The 21113-nt window shown below is 43.1% G+C and overlaps 1 protein-coding gene across 2 annotated transcripts; it reads left to right on the top strand.

The window, feature by feature from the left end:
- Positions 1-802: 802 nt before the first annotated feature.
- ptpn11a (protein tyrosine phosphatase non-receptor type 11a) lies at positions 803-15717 on the top strand. 2 transcript variants are annotated; one of them, XM_037116929.1, is made up of 16 exons: positions 803-1158; positions 2495-2617; positions 4859-5053; positions 5696-5888; positions 6842-6961; positions 7045-7158; positions 7263-7359; positions 7471-7550; positions 7844-8002; positions 8763-8894; positions 9163-9317; positions 9431-9498; positions 9587-9738; positions 9831-9949; positions 10196-10301; positions 11654-15717. In XM_037116929.1, the coding sequence occupies exons 1-15, from the start codon at positions 1145-1147 to the stop codon at positions 10263-10265; spliced, it is 1791 nt and encodes a 596-aa protein (XP_036972824.1). In that variant the 5' UTR covers positions 803-1144; the 3' UTR covers positions 10266-10301; positions 11654-15717. The 2 variants fall into 2 exon arrangements, with proteins under 2 accessions (XP_036972824.1, XP_036972823.1); XM_037116928.1 differs by having other exon boundaries at positions 804-1158; positions 7471-7568.
- The last annotated feature ends 5396 nt before the right edge of the window (positions 15718-21113 follow it).

Raw genomic sequence — 21113 nt, 5'->3', positions numbered from 1 at the left:
CGAGGGAGCCAGATGTGCAAAAAACTTAATTGAGTTCCAGGTTTTATGACTACAAACTACAGCTTCTGATAAATATAAAGAATTCCATGTGCAATTAACACATTTGTGAAAAACAATGAAATAAATAAATGAATAAATACATAAATAAAAGAGGAAAACAGCTTCGGCATCTCTTCTAATAATTCCAGGGCATCAATGTAAAGTAGTGGGTCTTCTCTATTTTAAATCTTTATTCAAAGTGATTAAAAGTGCAGATACAGCTCGTTAATAAAATGTGTAAGTGTGTCTTAAAGGAGCAGGATGTTAAGAAGAAATGTTAATGAGCAGAGAACATTTTCATTGGATTTTGTTAAAAATGCCTAAATAAACCAAGTAATCAAACTCTCTTTGTTTTCATGACTGAATAAACTGAATAAACCAAATAAACAAACTGATCTTAAAGGTCAACACAATTTATTCTGTTTTACTTTGTTTATATGTGGCGGACCCAGCCACCTTTCTAGTTTCAAACAGTGTTCTGGGGCCTTATTTCTCTCTGAGAACAGCTTGTTTTTTATAAATACATATTTCTGAGTTTGTATTATAACCTCATTAATATTATAAATGTTAAAATTCTGACTTTGATAATCTTGGATTTCCCTTTAACACATTTTTACCTCTTCGACCGCGTGACGTCACCGCGCGGTCACCGCTCGCGGATCCTCCGCGCCGCTTCCCGCTCGTGCCGCTGTAATCGTAAAATAAGCTGCTCACTGAGCATGCGCGGAGTGAAAGTGATAGGGCTCTTTAATTTATGTCACGCTGTTCGCCGGACGGGCCGCGCGCTGTGGCTTTCCTTACAGGAGGCGGAGACCGGCCGCGCAGGGTGGAAAAATCCGCGCACCCTCTGTTTTGTCGCATGTTTGGTGACGTCCAATAATCGACTTGCTTTGAAGTCTCCGGGGCCGAGGCCTACAGACTTTTTTTTTTTCTATCGCACGCTCTTAAAATTGAGTTTCGATGCCCAGATTTCGGTGCCCGTTCTGACCGGGTGTGAACCGATGAAGCACTTTATTCCGTGATCGAAGCAGAAACGGTCGGAAACGTTAGCCAAGCTAACTGTAGCTCCTGCTAACTGCCAGCGAGGAAGTGAGGAACGAAAAAAATGACATCTCGGAGGTAAGAGGGGGGCTGTCTGGAAAACAATGTCTGCTGATTGTGTTAGCTGAGCCAGCTAACTTTAACCAAACTCAGCTGTTTGGATGTTGGTGTGTCCGTAAACAAGCTCCGAGAGTGCCGATGTTTCTGGAAATTAAAAAAAAAAAAAAAACAGTGATGGCAGAGGAGTTAGCTAGCAAAGGACCGCTTCATTTAGCACACACCGGCAACTTAACGTTAGAGCCCGGTCAGAAGATGTTTAAGCTAGGTTAGTAAACACCGTTAACACTGCAATGCTGCTACCAAACTTAAGCTAGCTAGCAGTGTTGATGTGATATAAACAGAGCAGAAAGTAGATACAGCGGAGGATTTACTTCACTGAGAATCAGAATGACAGTGTTAGTTCAAAGAAAGCACAAACAAAAGTTAGGTGACTATTTGTTATGACAAGTTAAAGACCAAGAAACTTCCTCAGTACACCATGGAGACGTAGAGGAGACAGAGAAAACACCCCAAACACACTTTATCACACACATGTAATGTAAAGACAGTCATGAACACACACTGCTTGAGTCTCTGTTGGAGGATGAAAACCTGGATCATCACTGAATGGACAGACGGGGAAAAAATGGGAGAGAAAAAGTCCAAAGATGGAAAAGAAAAAGGAAGGACTCTGTACTTAAAAAAATAAAGAAAGAGGGAGAGAGAGTTAATCTGGTTTCTTTCCTCCTCTATGACAGCAACTGACTGAATAACTTTGATTTGTGGACAAAACCAGACAGCCGACAGCGTCACTTTATCAATATTTTCATCCATCTTCAACATGTCCTGCTGAAAACAGATTAATTGCATTAATAGGAAAATTATAAGTGGATTAAAGGTGCAGTAGGTAGTTGCGGGAAGTTTATATTTACACTGTTGATAAAATACAAGGGCAGACATATTGATGTGATAACATATTTCTACTATAAACAGGTTGGACTGAGAGGGGTCCTCACTGTTTGAAGCTGTAAAGTGGCAACTGAGAATAACCTTTGAGGTTTATTCAGTCATGAAAACAATCATGACTGATTTTATTCCCTCCCTCTTTTCTCATTCTCTTAAAAATCGTGAGCACACATGATATGCTTTGTGTGTTTCATTTTGTTATACGAGTGCAACTACCAAATCTATCAAATGAGCTATATTACAGTGTGTGACTGTGAAGAACAGCTGTGCGTGTGTCGTGTGGTTTTTGTTGCATTATCATCATTTTTGACAAAGCGGTAACTCAACCAAAATGTTGAAGTGGTCAGAGATTTTGAACACAACCTTGCTCTCCATTCTGAGGCTCATCATGGTTTCGCTCTTCTTCCAGGTGGTTTCACCCCAACATCACAGGTGTGGAGGCTGAAAACCTCCTGCTGACTCGAGGGGTGGATGGGAGCTTTTTAGCCAGACCCAGTAAAAGTAATCCTGGAGACTTCACCCTCTCAGTACGGTGAGTGCAACGCAGCAAACACTACCGGAGACAATATGATGCAGTGTGAATAGTTTCAAACCTCCCTGTGGTTCTCTGTATTACAGCGTATGAGGAATGACTGTAAAAATGTAAATGCACATTTTGGTTTCACATTTATGAGCCGGGGTTCCCTTATTGTTAAAGCATTCTTGTTGTGTGTGCTTCAGTAGTCGTAACTGATTAAAGGCTTTGAATAGATGCTGTTATTTAATGTTTTTAATCGTCTAGCAGCATCAGTTTTTAGTTATTTTTTTCAAAACCAAGCTTTGTGCGTTTTAGATGTGGAAGCCATCAACTTGTTAAGATTACAGAATATATACGCAGCGAGAAGGAGAGTGAATATTGTCGTCTATCAGGCGAACACAAACTCAACTTCAGATGAATGATACTGTTGTTCTGATTCTGCTGGATGTGAGAACAGGCAACTGCAGCCTAATGATTGACATCCAAAGACTCTTAATTTCTCGTCATTAATGATGAAGAAGAGCAGCAAGTCTTCACGTTTAACAAGCCGAAACCAGCAAAGGTTCGACACTTCTGCTTGAAAAATGATCGACTCTGAATATTCACCGCAGCGCTAATCGAGACAACAACTTAATAAGCTGGTGTGTTGTCAGTGTTGTGTTCTCAGCTTGTTCTGCTGCCCGCAAAAGGCCGTAAAATCAATGAGTGCAGCTTTTAAATGTGCTGTATCATTAAGAGACCCTGAAAAAATAACAAAAACGGTCCTCACACTAAACTCTGCTTTGTCTGAGGTGATGGTTCTGCTGAGTGATGGTGGGAAATGAGCATTATCCACAGAAGGAAGAGCAAACTTCTGCTAATAAAAAAAAAAAAACAGTTTGGTGGTTTTTATCTCCGAGCCCTTTGAGTCGTAAATTGTTCAGATGAAGTATCATTAACTGTGTTTAGCTGACGTAGCCGGTGTTATTTTTGCAACAGTCTCATATTTGAGCTGAAGAGCCTCTCATCTCGCACCATATTTACTTCCTATGGAAACAAAACAAGTCACGCTCGTCTTGCGGAGACGTAACCAGAGGGAGGCCGGTCCCTGCTGGTTCAAACCAGCACGTCTCTGTCTCTGCACATTCTGCCAGACTTAACCGTAAGTCATCCACAGTTGCATGCTGCTACTGAGCCTAACATCTGCCACCAGTTCTCCTTTTTCTATTTTCCGATATAATGGCGGTCACCTACAATGACTCAACGCAGTTTATTCCTTCTATCTGGTTCGTGTCTGAAAAGCGTGTTTTTTTCCTTTAAGACTTGCCAGTATTGAACCTCAGTGTGTCGCCGCTCTGCCTTCTGAATATTTTCAGTTTCTTCTCTCTTTTTTTTTTTTTGCCTCTCACCGACTGCTAATAATAGAGATGGTACTCATGTTTTCAGTTGTGCATGTGACTGAGTGTTGAACTGTTTATCACTTTTAATCTTCACACATCAACACTGCATGAGAGGGCAGGAGGAGAGAGAACCAGCAATGATGCAGTTAAGGCTGCAATTAAAGATCATTGTCCACAATCCCAGTATGTTCAGTTTGAATCCTCGTCGGTCACAGCAAAGCAGCAGATCCTCCATCAGTTATCGAGATGGTTGCACATAATCTCGACCAACCAATTGTTTAAAGGAGCACTACGTAGTTTTGTGGAATAAACGTTAATCGGAAGAGAAAGATATAAACAAAGTAATAAATGAACTCTTTGTTTTCACGACTGAATAAGCCGACTGATCTTAAAGGACGACACAATTTATACTGTTTTACTTTGTTTACATGTGGCGGACCCTGCCACATCTCTAGCTTCTGGGACAGTATCTTCCTCTGAGAGCAGCTTGTTTATCCGCCTACAGAAAAAAGGCATATATCTGAGTCTGGATTAGCTGCTACTTAAAAAGTTCGATGTCAGACGAGATATTTTAGTCCTTTTCTTGTCAAAATGTGGCCTCATTACGACAGCGCTGATTTATATTTAGGATTGCAGCAGTATGAGATGTTTGTGGTGCGTTATCTTAATTTAACAATACATTATGTCCTCACAGGCATGAACCTTGTGCACAATAACACTGATATGGTAGAATTCGGAACTGTAATAAGCAAATGTACACCGTATGATAGTTCGATGTACGCAGTATATCTTGAAACACGTGTACCACCACCTGTCGGAGTCTGTTCTCGTCCCTGAAGACGAACATTTCCTCAAAGTGTCTGTGATTCTTCTGCAGGCGAAATGGAGCCGTCACCCACATTAAGATCCAGAACACAGGAGACTACTACGACCTTTACGGCGGGGAGAAGTTTGCCACCCTGGCTGAGCTGGTGCAGTATTACATGGAGCATCACGGGCAGCTGAAAGAGAAAAACGGAGACGTTATTGAGCTCAAGTATCCGCTCAACTGTGCGGACCCGACGTCAGAGAGGTGAGTGACGACGACGACAGTGATGTTGAATTAGTGTGTTTTGAATTTCCAGCCAGAGGTGACAGAAGTCCACACACTCTTCACTCCAGTAGAAGTACAGATAGTTGATGCAAAACTTAACTTGCTGAAGCTCAGATCATCCAGCAGCTGCCTTTGTCAATACACGCCCTTTCTAGTCTGTTTCCATCTTCTTACGTCGATTAGTCTCGCTACGTCTGCTGTTCGTGACGTGCACTGACAGGTTGAAATCAGTCTTGTGATGTTGGCAAGGCGGCGTGCAACAACTTCCAGTGTTTTTTAGCTACATTTTTCCATTAAAAGCAGCTGCAGACATATTCAGAAGTTTTCTCTCAGGTGTAGATCTGCAGAAACTCAGATTTGCCAGTCAGTTAGCCGAAATAGAAAGTACAAAATTGACAATAGAATATGAAAAACTGTGTTATATAAATGTTTTCAATATGTAATTTAAATGAAAGAGCACAATTGTCATGTGCTGACTTCATGTAAACAAACAGAGGGATGCAAATGAAGTGCAATTTATCAGGTCCCATGATTAGAGAAGTCTCTGTTCTGTCTCAGTCGAGTCCAGTCCAAACACGTCTTACCCTCCAGTATCTTTTTTTTTTTTTTTTTTTTTACCAGATGGTTCCACGGACACTTGTCGGGCAGGGAGGCCGAGAAGCTGCTGACAGAGAAAGGAAAGAACGGCAGCTTCCTGGTGAGAGAGAGCCAGAGTCATCCGGGGGATTTCGTCCTGTCGGTCCGCACAGGAGACGACAAGACGGACAGCAGTGACAGCAAACCCAAAGTCACTCACGTCATGATCCGCTGCCAGGTAAACCCTCAGCTCATCGCCTCTGTGTTTCCTCATACCTCCTCTCTGCCAGAGACCAGAGTCAGACTGTTTTGTGTGATTGGCCATGACAGGTTGATCAGAGTCAGATGTGTCCGATACCTGGGAACCTGATTTCTAAGTCACCTGATTTCTGGTGCATGACCCCCAATTTTATTACCACCTCCAGGTCTCCTCCTGAAGTCACAGTTCTCCTGTATTCCTCCTGATTCATGACAAGTTTGCACACCTTTATGCTGTTTTTTTTTTTTTCTCGGGATGACGGTGTGAAATTCTGTTTTTGGCGCTGTACAGCGTGTAGTCTACTGTCCTGCTGGAAATGGAGAACAGAAAGAAATACTCAAGCAAATTTCGATGTCCCTGGAAACAAAAACTTATGGATCTGCATCAAATTTTCCGCCGTCATCGAGAGGAATCCCAGTTTGAGCTAGAAACTTTGATCTCTGTTCGATAAGTCAGCAGTTTTTGTTACTTGCTGATGGCGGTTTTGAAGTGTGTCAAGTCCGGATGATAAGAGGAAACACACATCAACGAAGGATCAGACTTTGACACGACACCTGATCGTCTCCATCGAGTGAATGCTGTCTGTTCACTCTTGTTTTACCCCCTCACCTTCTTCACCTCCTCCATCAGCCGGGTTATTTTTCTTTCCACAGTTATTCCAGTTGTTCCACAGTTATCAGGGGATAGTGACGAGGGAAAAAATGCCTCTAACTCTTTCGATTATGCCGCAATCCAGCCTGGTGGCGGAACTGAAGAACATAGAGAACCAATCTAAATGCTAATGATGTCATTTTTCTACAGCCTCACACTGTGACATCAGTATTAAACTCAGAATCAGGAGCTAAAGCAAAGTAGTCGTTGCAATATATCTGTCATCAGACATGTCAGAAAGCAGCCTGTTGTGTTCATGTGTCTGCGCCTTCTTTCTTTAGCCTGACCTGAAGTACGACGTGGGCGGAGGGGAGAAGTTTGACTCCCTCACCGACTTGGTCGAGCATTACAAAAAGAACCCCATGGTGGAAACTCTGGGCACTGTGCTGCAGCTCAAACAGGTACCGAATCATCATTCTGACGTCTCGCTAAGGCAGCATTTCCTGATTGTGATTCCTGTGCTGACTTATTTTCTCCTCCGCAGCCCCTGAACACTACTCGTATTAACGCTGCAGAGATCGAAAGTCGAGTTCGGGAGCTGAGCAAACTAGCCGAGGCCACAGACAAAGTCAAACAGGGCTTCTGGGAAGAATTCGAGGTGAGTAGTTCTGTCGGGTCGTTCGACAGCTCTCCCGGCTCCGTCTCGTGCATGGTTGGTTGGGAAATCTCACGACTTGACTCTCCTCTCTGTTTTTCATCCAGACTTTGCAGCAACAAGAGTGCAAGCTGCTCTACAGTCGTAAGGAGGGCCAGAGAGCGGAGAACAAAAACAAGAACAGATACAAGAACATTCTGCCCTGTGAGAAACACTCGACTGCTGTTTCACTACGAGACGCTCTCAGCTGAACCGTTCAGGCTTCGTTTTAAAACACTCACCTGTTTTTATTTTCTTTTGTTCTTCCGTTTGCAGTCGACCACACTCGTGTGGTGCTGAATGACAGGGACCCAAATGAGCCGGGCTCCGACTACATCAACGCCAATATCATCATGGTAGTATCTGCTGTCATGGTAAACTCACGTCATCCTCAGGGATACACACACATGCACACACACGCACACACACATGTTGATATGTGGATGAATAGGATGTGGGTTTGTGTTGGTCTGTTGTTGCTCCCGTCCCAACTGGATTTAAACATGGTGCTGCAATCAAATCAAAAATGAAATATATTGTCTTTATGCTGTTGTCACATTCTGTTACACGTTCTGTTTGTTGTGTGTTTGTTTTGTATTGTTTGTTTTTGAACGCTCAGCTGACTCTCTGTCTGTTTGTCTCCGTGCAGCCGGAGCTGGACTACAAGGTTAACAGCACCAAGCTGAAGAAGAGCTACATCGCCACTCAGGGCTGCCTGCAGAACACCATCAGTGACTTCTGGAGGATGGTGTTTCAGGAGAACTCTCGAGTCATTGTCATGACCACCAAAGAGGTGGAGAGAGGGAAGGTAAGAAACACAGATGATGTTAAACCCTTTTCACAACGAACAGCAAACTCACCTGAGCCCTCTAACATCTGGCTTCTGTGTGCAGTTTGAATGTAACGTATCAGGATTTACTCCATCCATCCGTCAGCGCTGACTTTGAAACAGAGACTGAAGTTAACGATGTATAAAAAGTAACATTTGTTAGTGGCTGTATGTGGTCTGAGCTGTCAGAGATCACAAAGAAGCGCGATGTCTCACTCCTGAGCAACTTCTGGTATCAGCTCTGGGTGTCTGATTTAGAATATTATTGATTAAAACAAGTTTTAACTTTCTTGAATCTTTGGCCTTAGTCATAGACTTAAACTTGAATTTGTGACAAATATTTGATCCCATTTAATATATTCTACTCAAACTCTTCTGATGATTTGAAGCTTTTATTTTGCTTCAAACCTGTGAAAGCTCGTTTTCTAATTACAAGTCTATTAAATAGTCACAATCTAGATAGCAACCATCAGAGCTAAAGTTAGGAACCAAGTTAGGAACCTCTGGTGTGACAGTGTCTTAAACAACCCATATGATTCAGATATTACTGAAGTGATTGTTGGACAGAAGAAGGTGACGTCATCCATTTCTACCTGAGCTCCGCCTTCTTCAAACCATCAAGAAAAGAAGGGAAAGAAACACAAAGACAAGGATCTAAAACTGTCCCTTCACTCAGAGAAGAAATGACAAACAGTTGATAGCTTCAGCTGACGTGGTGACTGTTTCTGTGTCTCGACAGAGTAAGTGTGTGAAGTACTGGCCGGACATGTCGGCGCTGAAGGAATACGGTGCGATGCGCGTTCGCAACGTCCGAGAGACGGCTGCACACGACTACATCTTAAGAGAGCTCAAACTGTCCAAAGTTGGGCAGGTAAGTTGTGTTTGTGTGCTTTGTGTTGCGTAGAGATGAAAACAAGTGGAAGATCAAAGCTGTCGCGGTTTTATAAATGTATGAAAGGACATTTTTTACTCAAATCATTTCAGACACAACAGAAGTTAGTAAACACTGACAGAGACGACGACCGCATTGTTGGTTTTGGTCTTTACACTGGATTTGTTGACAATAAAAAAAATATATTAAATATCACCATATTATCTTTTAAGAACCTCAGTATTAATGTAACGTTGTGTCTTTTCAGGGCAACACAGAACGCACAGTTTGGCAGTACCACTTCAGGGCCTGGCCGGACCACGGCGTCCCCACTGACCCCGGCGGTGTGCTCGACTTCTTAGAGGAGGTCAACCTGAAGCAGGAGAGCATACTGGACGCTGGGCCCATAGCAGTACACTGCAGGTACACACACCTGTCACACACTGAAATAAATGAGCCGTTAAACCTCTGAAATAAACTGAAGACGTGGGCACAGAGGAAACATGTTGACTCAGACTGCCTGTGTTGCTCCTCAGCGCGGGGATCGGCAGGACAGGAACGTTTATAGTGATCGACATCCTGATAGATGTGATCAGAGAAAAAGGTGAGTCTGCATGGCTTCATCTGCACTCCTCGCCTCAAGAGCCTTGCGTCCAGATGAAAACCTGATTCGATTGTTTTTCCTGTGTCAGGGGTGGACTGCGACATCGACGTGCCAAAGACCATCCAGATGGTTCGTTCTCAGCGCTCTGGGATGGTGCAGACCGAGGCGCAGTACAGATTCATCTACATGGCGGTTCAGCACTACATAGAAACGCTGCAGAGACGCATCGAGGAGGAGCAGGTGTGCAGCAGAAGACGCTTCCTGTTTTCATCTCTGGCTTTTTATCGCCTGCTCCCGTCTCTAACTGTCCTCTGTTCTCCTCTCCTCTGCAGAAAAGTAAGATTAAAGGGCGCGAGTACACCAACATTAAGTACTCTTTGTCCGACCTGACCGGAGGAGAGCAGAGCCCTTTGCCTCCTTGCACTCCTATTCCTACTCCCACCTGCACAGAGTGAGTAATGCTGCTGAAATGTCCCTCAGTGTTTCCCCAAAGACCAAGTCGACGTCCTCAAATGTTTTTGTTTTGACCAAAACGCAAAAGATATTCAGTTCACTTCACAGTCCAGGAGGAGGAAAGAAACCAGACAATGAGCTAGAATCAGAATTTTGACTTTCGCTTCATCAGAATAGTTGGCAGTTAATCTCATGAGAGTGTGTGTTTGTGTGTGTGTGTGTGTGTGTGTGTGTGTGCTGGCAGGATGAGGGAGGACAACTCCAGAGTGTATGAGAACGTGGGCCTGATGCAGCAGCAGAAGAGCTACAGATGAGATTCACCTTTGACCCCGGTGCTCTATCAGTTCCAGGTAAATTTAAATCAACAACACGCTGCTCGTATAGAAAAGAAAAAACCAAAGACTGGACATTAATAAATGCAGTGAGGGCTGAAGTACATTTTTATTATAGAAGCTCACATGGTAGATTAATGTACATCACAACAGTCACATCATCGTCACCGCTGACTTTGAAACTACGTTCATCAATATTTTGTATATGTCGTTCCTAAAGGAGCTGCTGCAGCATCTCTCAGTCCCTCGCTAACAAGCCTGCATCACTTTCAGCAACACATCTCTAACAAAAGCCGCTGTACACTTCCTGCTCAGCAACAAGCGGGACAAAGACAGATGCTGTGTCTTAGTTCAGGGTCTGTGTGCTTCAAAGGACCCGGCCTTCCTGGTCTTTGAAGGCGAGTCCTTCAGAGACCTTGTTAACCTGGTCAGCCGTTGTTAAATGTGACGGTCTAGTCTTTGGAGCATTTCCTGGTCGCGTCATGTGATGTTTTACACTTACATCACGATTTCTGCCGCCCAGGCCTGTGAAAGTGACGATCTACGTCATGCGATGTCGCCATTTTGTCTCCTTCTTTCGTCTTTTTTGGGTGCACAAAGAATCGTGGGATATGTGAGGCCACGAAGGATCGCAGTGGTGCATCCTCCAAAAACAGGGAGAAGAAGGAGCATCTGGAGGAGCCGTCAGATTGGCACATCCTTCGTTGTGACACAGTTGGCTTTGAAAAGCTCCTCTGAAGGATGCAGACCCTGAATCGAGACACAGCAACAGTTAGCAGCTAGCTAGTTGACATAGTGGAGCATTTAGCAGCTAGAGATATTTCCTTCAGGTGTCGGTGGAGATCTAAACTGACTCACCAGAATGTAGCCTGCCATGCAGCGCCTGTTTCAGCAGTCTCCTCCCTTTCACTATCTGCATGTTGCAACGGGAAACAACAGCAACAGCAACAACCTCCGAGCTAGCGAGCGACCTGCGGGGCTTTTCATGACACTTTTGACCGCACCAAGTCACACCGTGCTGCGGTTATTTGTGTTTCCATTACCCGTAAATGTTTTGCTAAATTGTGCCATTCTGCACCAGAGATGGACGCACTCCAGCCAAAGAGCTGTGGTGACACCTCCCCCATCTCACCCTCAAACAAGCTGCAACACTCAACTTATTGCTGTGCAGGAGGCCGGACAGAAAGGCGTTGTGTTCGTCTCTCTGTGCTTTTGTAACTTCTAACTGAATCTCTGTAGTTTCTGTCCCTGTTCTGCTTCATCGTGTCCAACTCCAGCTGTGCGGAGAGTCGAGTACCGCCGTTGACGACACGTTTCCTGATTGTGTGGCTTCACAGTAAAAGTATTTTCCTTCTTTCTGTCTCCCTCAGGATCTCGATACCTGACAGTTTTTTCGCCAGCCACACCTTGACGCCTGAGACTTGACCGTAACGAAATGGAACAATGGGGAAAAAAACACACACACACAAAAAAACGTGAGAGAGAGACCAGACACACCAGGCTCCTCCTGTTCTCGCTCATCTTACATGAACATTTCGCCCTCTAGTTGAATTCTAAACCACTGTGATCATCAGAAGAAGCCTTTGAGAAGCCTAACACGCTAAATCCCCTCCTAAACCACAGTCTGGGTTTAGCCTTTGTAAATCTCACCACGACAAGGGCTGCACGCAGCGAGCGCTCTCCTCGGAGGGATAAAAACCGAGCTAACCTTTTTGCTCACTTCTCTTTTTATTCTATGTATTTTTTTTCTTCTTTTTATTAACCAAAGGAAGATTATGTAGATTGTTTTTTCGACGGAAAGGAGGATTTTTTTTTTTTCTTTTTCTGGAGAAACGGCCTGTGCCAAAACCACGAATGATTTCATCCACATTTCTCAGCCAATTAAAAGTCTCTGTTTGGCCTTTAACGCAGCGGGAGACGAGACCTTATTTGTGGACAAAGCGGGGGGGCAGTGATTATTGTCTAGCTTTCACTGTTGTGTAGAGTAACGTGTCTGAATGAAGAACTATTGGCAATGTAGTGTAATTAACCATATTTACTGTTGATTTGTAATCCACTAAACATGAATTCCTTTTTCTTTTTCTTTTCTTCTTTTTGCGCCAGAACTGCCTGGAAGAGAAACTTTGAAATTCAGGCTGTTCGGAGTGTGAACGAACCTTTTTTTTCTTTTTCTGTTTTTTGTTTCTAATTTGCTTTTCGTTGGGATACACAGCGTGTCTGTTTGTCAGTCAACCATTCCTGAGCTCAAGCCGAAAGCCCTTATTGCTGCACTTTTTAGTTCGCAGCGTTAACAGTTACAGTCAAGCCTTGATTCACCTGGTGGATTTGTGAATAATCTAATCTGGGGGGGTTTAGTGAGGAGTTTCACGCCTGCACTTATTTGTCCAAGTCGGTGTGACGACATGTTCAGATTTCAGGGGAATCTGTTGTGTATCTCAGTCGCGGCGTCGCCACAGACGCACGGCTGCCAAAAAACTTTGTTTTTTAAGTTTTTTTTTTAAAGTGCAAATTACTTTCTTCATGCATTCTTCCTTTTCTTTCTTTCTTTCTTTGTTTTTTTAAGACAGATGCCTTTTGTGTACCATTGCCTATTTTGAGCACCACATGTACTTAATTTTAAGAGTCACTGTTTTAAGACGCAATCACACACCTCTCAGCTTTGGCACTATAGATAGTCATTGTCGTGGTTGTAGGTGGTTGGCCCTGTGATAGTCAGCTGGACTCAGTAGTTTAAACACACACACACACACACACACACACACACACACACACATAATTAACACACAGGTTTCTGTAGGAGAGTATTTTCTTGTCTGTCTGTTGAGGTCGATTAATCCATTTAAAGGATATTTGGACGTTTTGCGCATTAAGCTAATTCGTTTTCTTGCAGAGTTGGATGAAAAGATCGATATCACTCTCGTGTTTGAAGCTACATATGATTCTACAACCAGCAGCTGATTAGCTTATCATAGCTTAGCATAATTACAGGAGACATGACGGAGCAGTTTGCCTGGTTCGGTTCAGTCCAAATGTGACAGCGAGACTCCGGGAAGTCGCTGCTCCCGGCAGAGAAGTAGGTCCTGCGATAAAAACCAGAACACTTGGCAGTTTTACATTGAGATGCTGGTGTTTGTGATACTGATCTTCTTTTCTTATTCCTTCACTCATGTCTGTAAGCTAAATATGAAGCTAAAGCCAATAGCTGATTAGCTTAGCTTAGCATAATGTGACAGAAAGACTCTGGGAAATCACTGCTCTCGGCCGTTAACTTGGTTACCACAACGGGACGTTTTTAAATGAATGTGCTGTTGTGAGAAGATCAACACCACTCTCAGACTTGTATGCTAATTATAAAGCTACTGCAGATAGGCTAAGCTTAGCTCAAAGACTGGAAAGAGGTGGAAACAGTTAGCCTAGCCTAGCTCTGTCCAGAGTGGACCACAAGACCCCTGGAAGTCACTGCTCCCAGCCGAGAAAATAGTCCCATCATTTAACTCCCCGAAAGACCTTAACTTGTTGTTTTTACATTAATATGCTGATATTTGGAAGGAAACAGTTGATTTTTAACATCAGCACCATGCTCATGTCTAAATATGAAGCTGCTGCCAGCAGCTGATTAGCTTAGCATGACCATGTGAAGTCACTGCTCCCGGCCATGAAATAGTTCCATCATGTAAACACAACATGAGGTTTTAACATTTGCTGTATCACTCCACAGTCTGTATGCTAAATGTAAAGATACTGTGGATTATCTTAGCTTAGCTTAAAGACTGGAAACAGGTGGAAACAGCTAGCCTGTCTCAGTCCAAAGGTGTTGACAAGACTTGGAAAAGTCACTGCTCACGGCTGAGAAGAAGCTCCAGCACGTAACCGTAACTTGATACTTCAACATCGACATGCTGTTGGTTTTAAAATGAAAATGAGAGGATTGATAAAGACTCTCATGTCTGTGTGCTAAATGTAATGTTACTGCTGATTAGCTTAGCCTTAAGACTGTCTCTAATGCTTTAAATACATCTGTTTAATGCATAGAAATGTAATATCCAGTCTTTAGCTATGCTAAGCTAATCCCTTGCTAGCTGATACAGACATGAGAGTAGAATCTTTCTATACACTTCTCTGCAAGAAAGCAAATAAGTGCACGTTCCATAAAAATTGTCAAACTATTCCTGAAACTTCATCTCTACAATCAGCTTCAGTATTTAGGGGAAGTGAGATGTTCTGGATCTGCAGAGCCAGAATCCACAACGCTCATGTCGAACGCGTGGCCTGAAGTATTTTCTCTCGGTCGAGGCTTCCCCAGCTTACCATCACCGCGCCTTTTGAGAAACTGCCGTCTCGCGGTTGAACTCACTTGTAACAGTGCTGACTCAGAATCTCTCAGTGGAAGACGAAAAAAAGGAAGAAGCGTCTCTCCTCGTTGCCTTGAGGGACAGTTCTCAACAGCCACTGCTCCGGGATTGAACAGCTTCTTCCTGTAACGTTTTAAAAAAATAAAATAAAATCATGTAATCAGTGTTTTTTAACGGTGGGGGGGGGCTGCTTCCTCCTGCCGGTGGACTCTGCTAACACAGCCGGCTGCTGCTTCACAGCAAGTGTTCTTTGAAATGAATCTTCTTCTTCTCCTCCTCCTCCTCCTCCTCCTCCTCCTCCTCCTCCTCCTGGGTGAACGCCATCCACTGACTGAGCTATGAGATCTCCTGTCGTGTGGTGTACTGTATGCAGTTTTATCGTCAAACGGATGAGTGTGTGCTCATCGGATGTTTCGTTGAGTGCTTGCTTTGTGGTGTTTTGTGTCCTGTGGTGTGTGTGTGTGTGTGTGTGTGTGTGTGTGTGTGTGTGCAGGGATGTGTGTATGTATGTGTGTGTGTTGTGAGAGCGATCAGCCTTTTTTTTTTTGTTTTGTTTTTGAATACTTTTCTTTTATTGTTTTTGTTTTTTCCTTCCCAGATGATAAAACTGCTTTCCATTTATCATGTAAGCAATTTAGATGCATAGACGTGCCTTCTATGCATATGCCTCTTGTGTATGTGATAGCTATTAAAAAAACAAAACAAAACAAACAAAAACGAAACAAAATGAAACAGTGCTCTTTAGTTCCACCGCCATTCAAGAACCTGTTATAACACTTTAATGTGAATTATTTCATCCTGAACAAAAAAAAAAAAAAAGGAAAACCGGTGATCGCAATGCAAACAAACTATATTTTTTAACATGTATATTGTACATGAGTACCTGGTAGAGGAGAATGTACTTACTAAAAACATATCTACTTGCCAATAAGATATACTGTATGTATATTCCTACAGCTTTCTCTCTGTGACACAGGGAGGGACCTCTCACAAAGCTTCAGAGGTTTATTGTATGACTTTCAATGCAGTTAACCATGTTAACTTCCTCAATAACAATAAATGACCGGCTCTTGCCACATTAAGACTGTCTTTTTTTTTTTTTTTTCTTGTACTGTGATTTACACGTCTGTACGATCGCCTGAGACTGTGTTGCTCAACGAATGCAGAAATACAGTGATGTCGAAACTGATCGCAGAGACGAAGTTCCTGTTTCACGTTTGAATGAGATATTTGATATTTATTTAGATTTATAAGTAAACGTTGACTCTGAAGAGGGTTTTTATGTTAAACAGTCGGGTCACAAAGATATCAGAATAAAAAAAACAATAATTAGAACCAGCTGAACATTCAGAAAACACCAGGAAAATGCTCAAATACTGAAGGTGCTGCAAGAAGTTGAGGCTTTTAAAGGAGATTGAATGCAAAGTAGTAGTGAAAGTAGTTGAAGTGTTGGTTAAAGCTCCTGAAATTGATCGACTGACGCTTTGGGACTGTAGGTGGAGATGGACATCATCTGAGGATTTGACGAGTTCGGAATGAGTCTCAAAAATCAACAATCTGACTGTCAGGAATCATTAAATATCATGAAGAATGAGACACAAGAAGTTGATATGTGAGAGATTAAAGTAGTTGAAGTGTCGGTAAACTAAGAGAAGAAAGCAGCTGCGATGTCAGACGAGTAAAGAAAAGTCGAAATGTCAACAGAAGATCTAAGGAGTAGAATATCTCGATTAAGTCAGAGATGAAAGCAGTTAAACTGTCATTTGACTAAGATATGAAAGTAACTGAAATGAAATGTCAGTTGGAGAGTGAGACACAGAAGCGGTTGAAATGTAAGAGATCAAAGTAGTTGAAGTGTCGTAAACTACGCAAAGAAAGCAGCTGCGATGTCAGACGAGTAAAGAATAAAAGCAGCTGAAATGTCAGTTGAAGACTAACAAGTAAGGAGGAGAATATCAATAAATTAAGAGATGAAAGCAGTTGAAATGTCAGTCAAAGCTCCTGTTGGTGAAATCGTAACAGACCCACTGACAATTTGTGATTGTAGGTCGAGTCGGCCGCCATCCGAAAGTTGGAAACAAAACTCAAAAATCAACCGTCTTACCATCGGAAGCCATTGAAATATCAGTGAGAGATGAAAGTAATTGAAATGTCAGTGAAGTAAAAGATTAAAGTAGTTGAAGTGTTGGAAACAGAGAAGAAAGCAGCTGCGATGTCAGACGAGTAAAGAATAAAAAGTTGAAATGTCAGTTGAGGATGGAAGGAGTAGAATATCTCAATAAAGGCAGAGATGAAAGCAGTTGAAATGTCAGTTGAATAAAAGATCAAAGTAGTTAAAATGTCGGACGACTAAGATGAAATCAGTTAAAATGCAATTTTGGAGAAAGATAAAAGTTGAAATGTGAGTTGAAGTGGTAGAATATATTGATAAACTGAGATGTGATCAGTTGAAGAGTAAGACTCGGAAGCTTGAAATGTGAGAGATCAAAGTAGTTGAAGTGTCAGTAAACTAAGAGAAGAAAGCAGCTGCGATGTCAGTTGAGTAAAGAATAAAAGTAGCTGAAATATCAGCTGACTAAGATAATTGAGTTGAAGATGGAAGTGGCAGAATATGTCAATAAACTGAGATGTAATCAGTTGAAGAGAGAGAAATCAGTGTACAATAATTAAAATATCAGTTTGTAACCGGGACAAATAAAAACACTGCCTGTCCTGATTGTTGACTCTTCATGATTTGGGTGAACTGACCCTTTAACAAGGTAGAAGATAAACTTGTATTCGCTCTAAATATTACTCACAAATTAACATTTAAAAGTGCGCTGGTCTCTGCTGGGTAATTGGATCACGTTCTGTTTGTGTTTTTGTCATAATTGCGTTAAAGCTCATCTGGAGACCTTTAAGCCCTGAAAGTGGATCCGTATTAGTTTATCCTCATAATCCTGTTTTGCCTCGCGGGACCCGGTTCAATGAAGCTGACGCGAGTCCGCTGCTTAACGAGGATAACGACATTTAACGAGAGAGAGAGGGAGAAAACAATCATCAGAAGAATGTGTTCTCCGTGTTAACAACTGATACCAGCGGATCGGAGGATGAAGCGCCACCTGTGGTTTTTATCATAACGCTGTCTGAATGTTTCACCACCTGAGTCTCCGCTTGTCCTGTTGAACCTGCTGCTGGCTGTCTTGGTTCGTCCAGACGACCTGGAGGGAGGCTGGTTTCAGAACCCTCACTTCTCTGCACACACACCGGTTCTACTCTCCACCAGGTTCTTGTTCAGAGAGTCTGGTTCTGGTTCTCTGTCTCGTTCATGTAAAGTCCATTTCCCCATCCAGCTCCAGTCAGCAGTCAACAGAACAGAACCACCCGACGATGGAGGTCCAGGCTGATCAACAGGAGGGAAGATAAATCAGTCATCTCTGAGCTCTCCTCCCGTCGGTAAACGGCTCCGGATCAGAACAGAATCTGATGAGACTCCAGGATCTGAACTCAACTCGCCTTCATTTTGAGACTTCCAGCGGCAGAAACTGTTGTCAGACGGTCTGCATCGGTACTGTTTGTTGTTTTTTTTCTGTCGACCTGGCGGCTGTGGAACAACCCGTTAATATAACATTCACACATTATCATATAAAACTGTCACAGCTTTTAGCTTTTATGAAGAGAAACCTGTCAAATGAGCAAATCAGAGCAGAATTCAGATGTTTTGAACCTTTGAACAGAAGATTTTTTACTGATGCCACATGTGAAATGATCTGAACTACAGATTGTAGCATCAGTTTTTATCCATATTGTTAACGTCACCTTCCACTCACTGTTAGCTACACACCTGAAATGCACCTTGGGAGTCGTTGTTTTAAAAAAATATTCAAACAGGCCAAACCACAGGATTTAAGCGCTGGTGTTGAACGCAGCTCTGATTCTTGCATTCTTGTCTCCCATCGTATTTTCCTCCCATCTCTGCCCTCTCCCCTCCTCCTCCTCCTCCTCCTCCTCCTCCTCCTCCTCCTCCTCCTCTTCTTCTCCTCTGTCAGCCTGACGTCAGAGGGAGATGGACGCGGTCCTCGGGGAGGTCTGAGGTCCGCCGCAGGACGCCATTTCAGAGCGACCGCTCACTCACGAGACTCAGCACCGAGCTCGAAACCGCTCCACGAGCTGGTTTCATGCCACCAACAGAGATACAAGTTGATGGGTTATGACACACACACACACACACACACACACACACACACTTGGAGGCATTCAGGCGTACACAGAGAACAAGCAGCATCTGGACAATTTCTCTGAAGGACTTCATACCCAGGGTTATTTATGACATTTATGACGTTACTGAACAGAGCAACACACACACACACACACACACACACACACACACACAGAGCTGACCTTAAGATCTTAGCACGGTCATGAATGTGGCATTTATCCATCATTTGTCATTAGCTGTGCCTCGACCGCTCGGCGTTCTCTCCAGCCCGCCTGTTATTCCTCGTCCTTCACTCAGATCCGTCTTCTGTCCTCCTGTTCACTGGGAAAACGTTCCGGCTTCACCGGGTTTTGAGTCGGACCTTCAGGAGGAATAAACACCCGGAGTCGCAGCAGATGGATCCGGAGCCGTTCAGCCGACGGGAGGAGAGCTCGGAGACCAACATTTTAGCTTCTTAAGTGCTAATAAATGCGAGAAAGCAAACACCAAATACAAAGATGCTCAACATCAACATGTTAGCACGCTGATGTTAGCATTTAGCCTCTAGCCTGGCTGTAGACTCTCGGGGTGCAACGGTTGGATCCATCATGGCACCGAAAACAAAGAAGAAACGACTCCCACCGATGCTGCAGGAAGATGATGATGATTCCTGCAGCCTGAAGCCGTCCCGACATCTTCTCTTGTTCGGACTCATCGACCAGCAGCATGTTTTTTCCCTCACGAACACGCCGTCTGTAATGAAACACTTGTGTCTGTGCTCCCGGGCAGCCGTGTGGCCGTCATCTCCACTAACCGCTGTACAAACACACCATCGAGTTTCATCCCTGAAGCACGACCGACTCCATCACACCGTGCATCCATCAGCCTCCTCTCACAGTGCAGCTGCAGCGGATCCTGCTCGGGGTGATACAGACTTTTAAATTAACTCACCTGCAGGTTTCCAGCTTCATCACACGCAGCGATTTTTGCAAGATTTGTTAGCTTGTTAGAACAGATCAAGACGCGCGTCACAGATCTCAGAGTGGTTTTAGATTCTGATCTGAGACCTTTTAACAAGGCGACCGAAACATCTTAGGATGATTACAAAAAAAATGAGATCGGTTTTAACCCAGAAAGAGGCTGAAATGCTTTAGATTCCTGTAACTCTCTGTCTGCTAAAGATAATTCAGACCGATGGAAAATCTTCTCTCCACCATCTGCACGTTTCTTTTAGAAATGATTTTAACGTTTGTGTCATTTTACGTCTCATTAAGAACCCTCAGATCTTCACCTGACTTTCTTTTAAAACAAACTCGTTGACGCAGTTTTCAGCCACGACGGCCTCGGACTCGAACTCACTGGTATTTTTAATGAATTTAGTTAAAAACACATCTTTTAAATGTGTCTTTTAAAAGTGGAGTAACTGCATCAATTTGATTATTTTAGTGTTTTATGTCAAGACTGTTATAATATTGTTGTTATTCGATCTTTCTTTCTTTTTTATCAATGTGTCCGCTTGCTTTTCTCTCTGCATCCTCAGTTAAGTTATTATCATTATTTATATTACTCCTGCTGTTGTTTCTTTATTATTAAGTGTTGCTGCACTATGTAAAGTGGCTTTTAATGATAACATTTGTCTTGCACGCTCTCTGTGAGTAAATATTTTATATTATATACTAATTTTATATATATTATATTATATATATATTACTATTTTTTTTTAACTACCTGTGAGTTTGGGAGACAGAGAGGAGGCCACACTGACACCTGATTGTCATTTTCATGGTTTTTACTTCTTGAATTAAAGCTCTAATCCGTGTCCTGCTGCAGGAGCCGACACTCTTCACATCTCGTGGCTAAATGAGGCTTTTGTTTTGGCACTTTAGTTCAGGCTCAAGTTGACGTTAGATTTGTGCAAATCTCCAGCGTTCGGCCAATTAAACGATGTGCGATGTGGCGTGATGGCAGAGCCGATGCAGCAGGAGGCGTCATCGGACATCATCACAGCGAGGAGGAGCCACCAGAGGGCAACAGCAGGCCGAGCGCCGCTGCACGGCGACACTGTGGAGAACTGGGAGCTGTTTAATTCAACACGAACCCTTCAGGGAGCAGGAGGACGTCCTGTGGGAGCTCAGTGAACCGGAGGAGGTGGGACGGCCTCACTGTTTTGTCTCTCTTGTAAAAAAAAACAAAATGTCTTAAGGTTAAACCCCCGTCTGTGTTTGTTTGAGTGATAGAATTACATAATCATTACAGACTCTAATTGCACTGTGCAGCAGGCCTATTGGATTTGTATTGTAT

This window comes from Acanthopagrus latus, chromosome 12 (assembly GCF_904848185.1).
Source record: "Acanthopagrus latus isolate v.2019 chromosome 12, fAcaLat1.1, whole genome shotgun sequence".
NCBI lineage: Eukaryota > Metazoa > Chordata > Actinopteri > Spariformes > Sparidae > Acanthopagrus > Acanthopagrus latus.
Note: the sequence above shows the minus strand (reverse complement) of the source record. Positions and strands in the feature narration are given on the sequence as shown.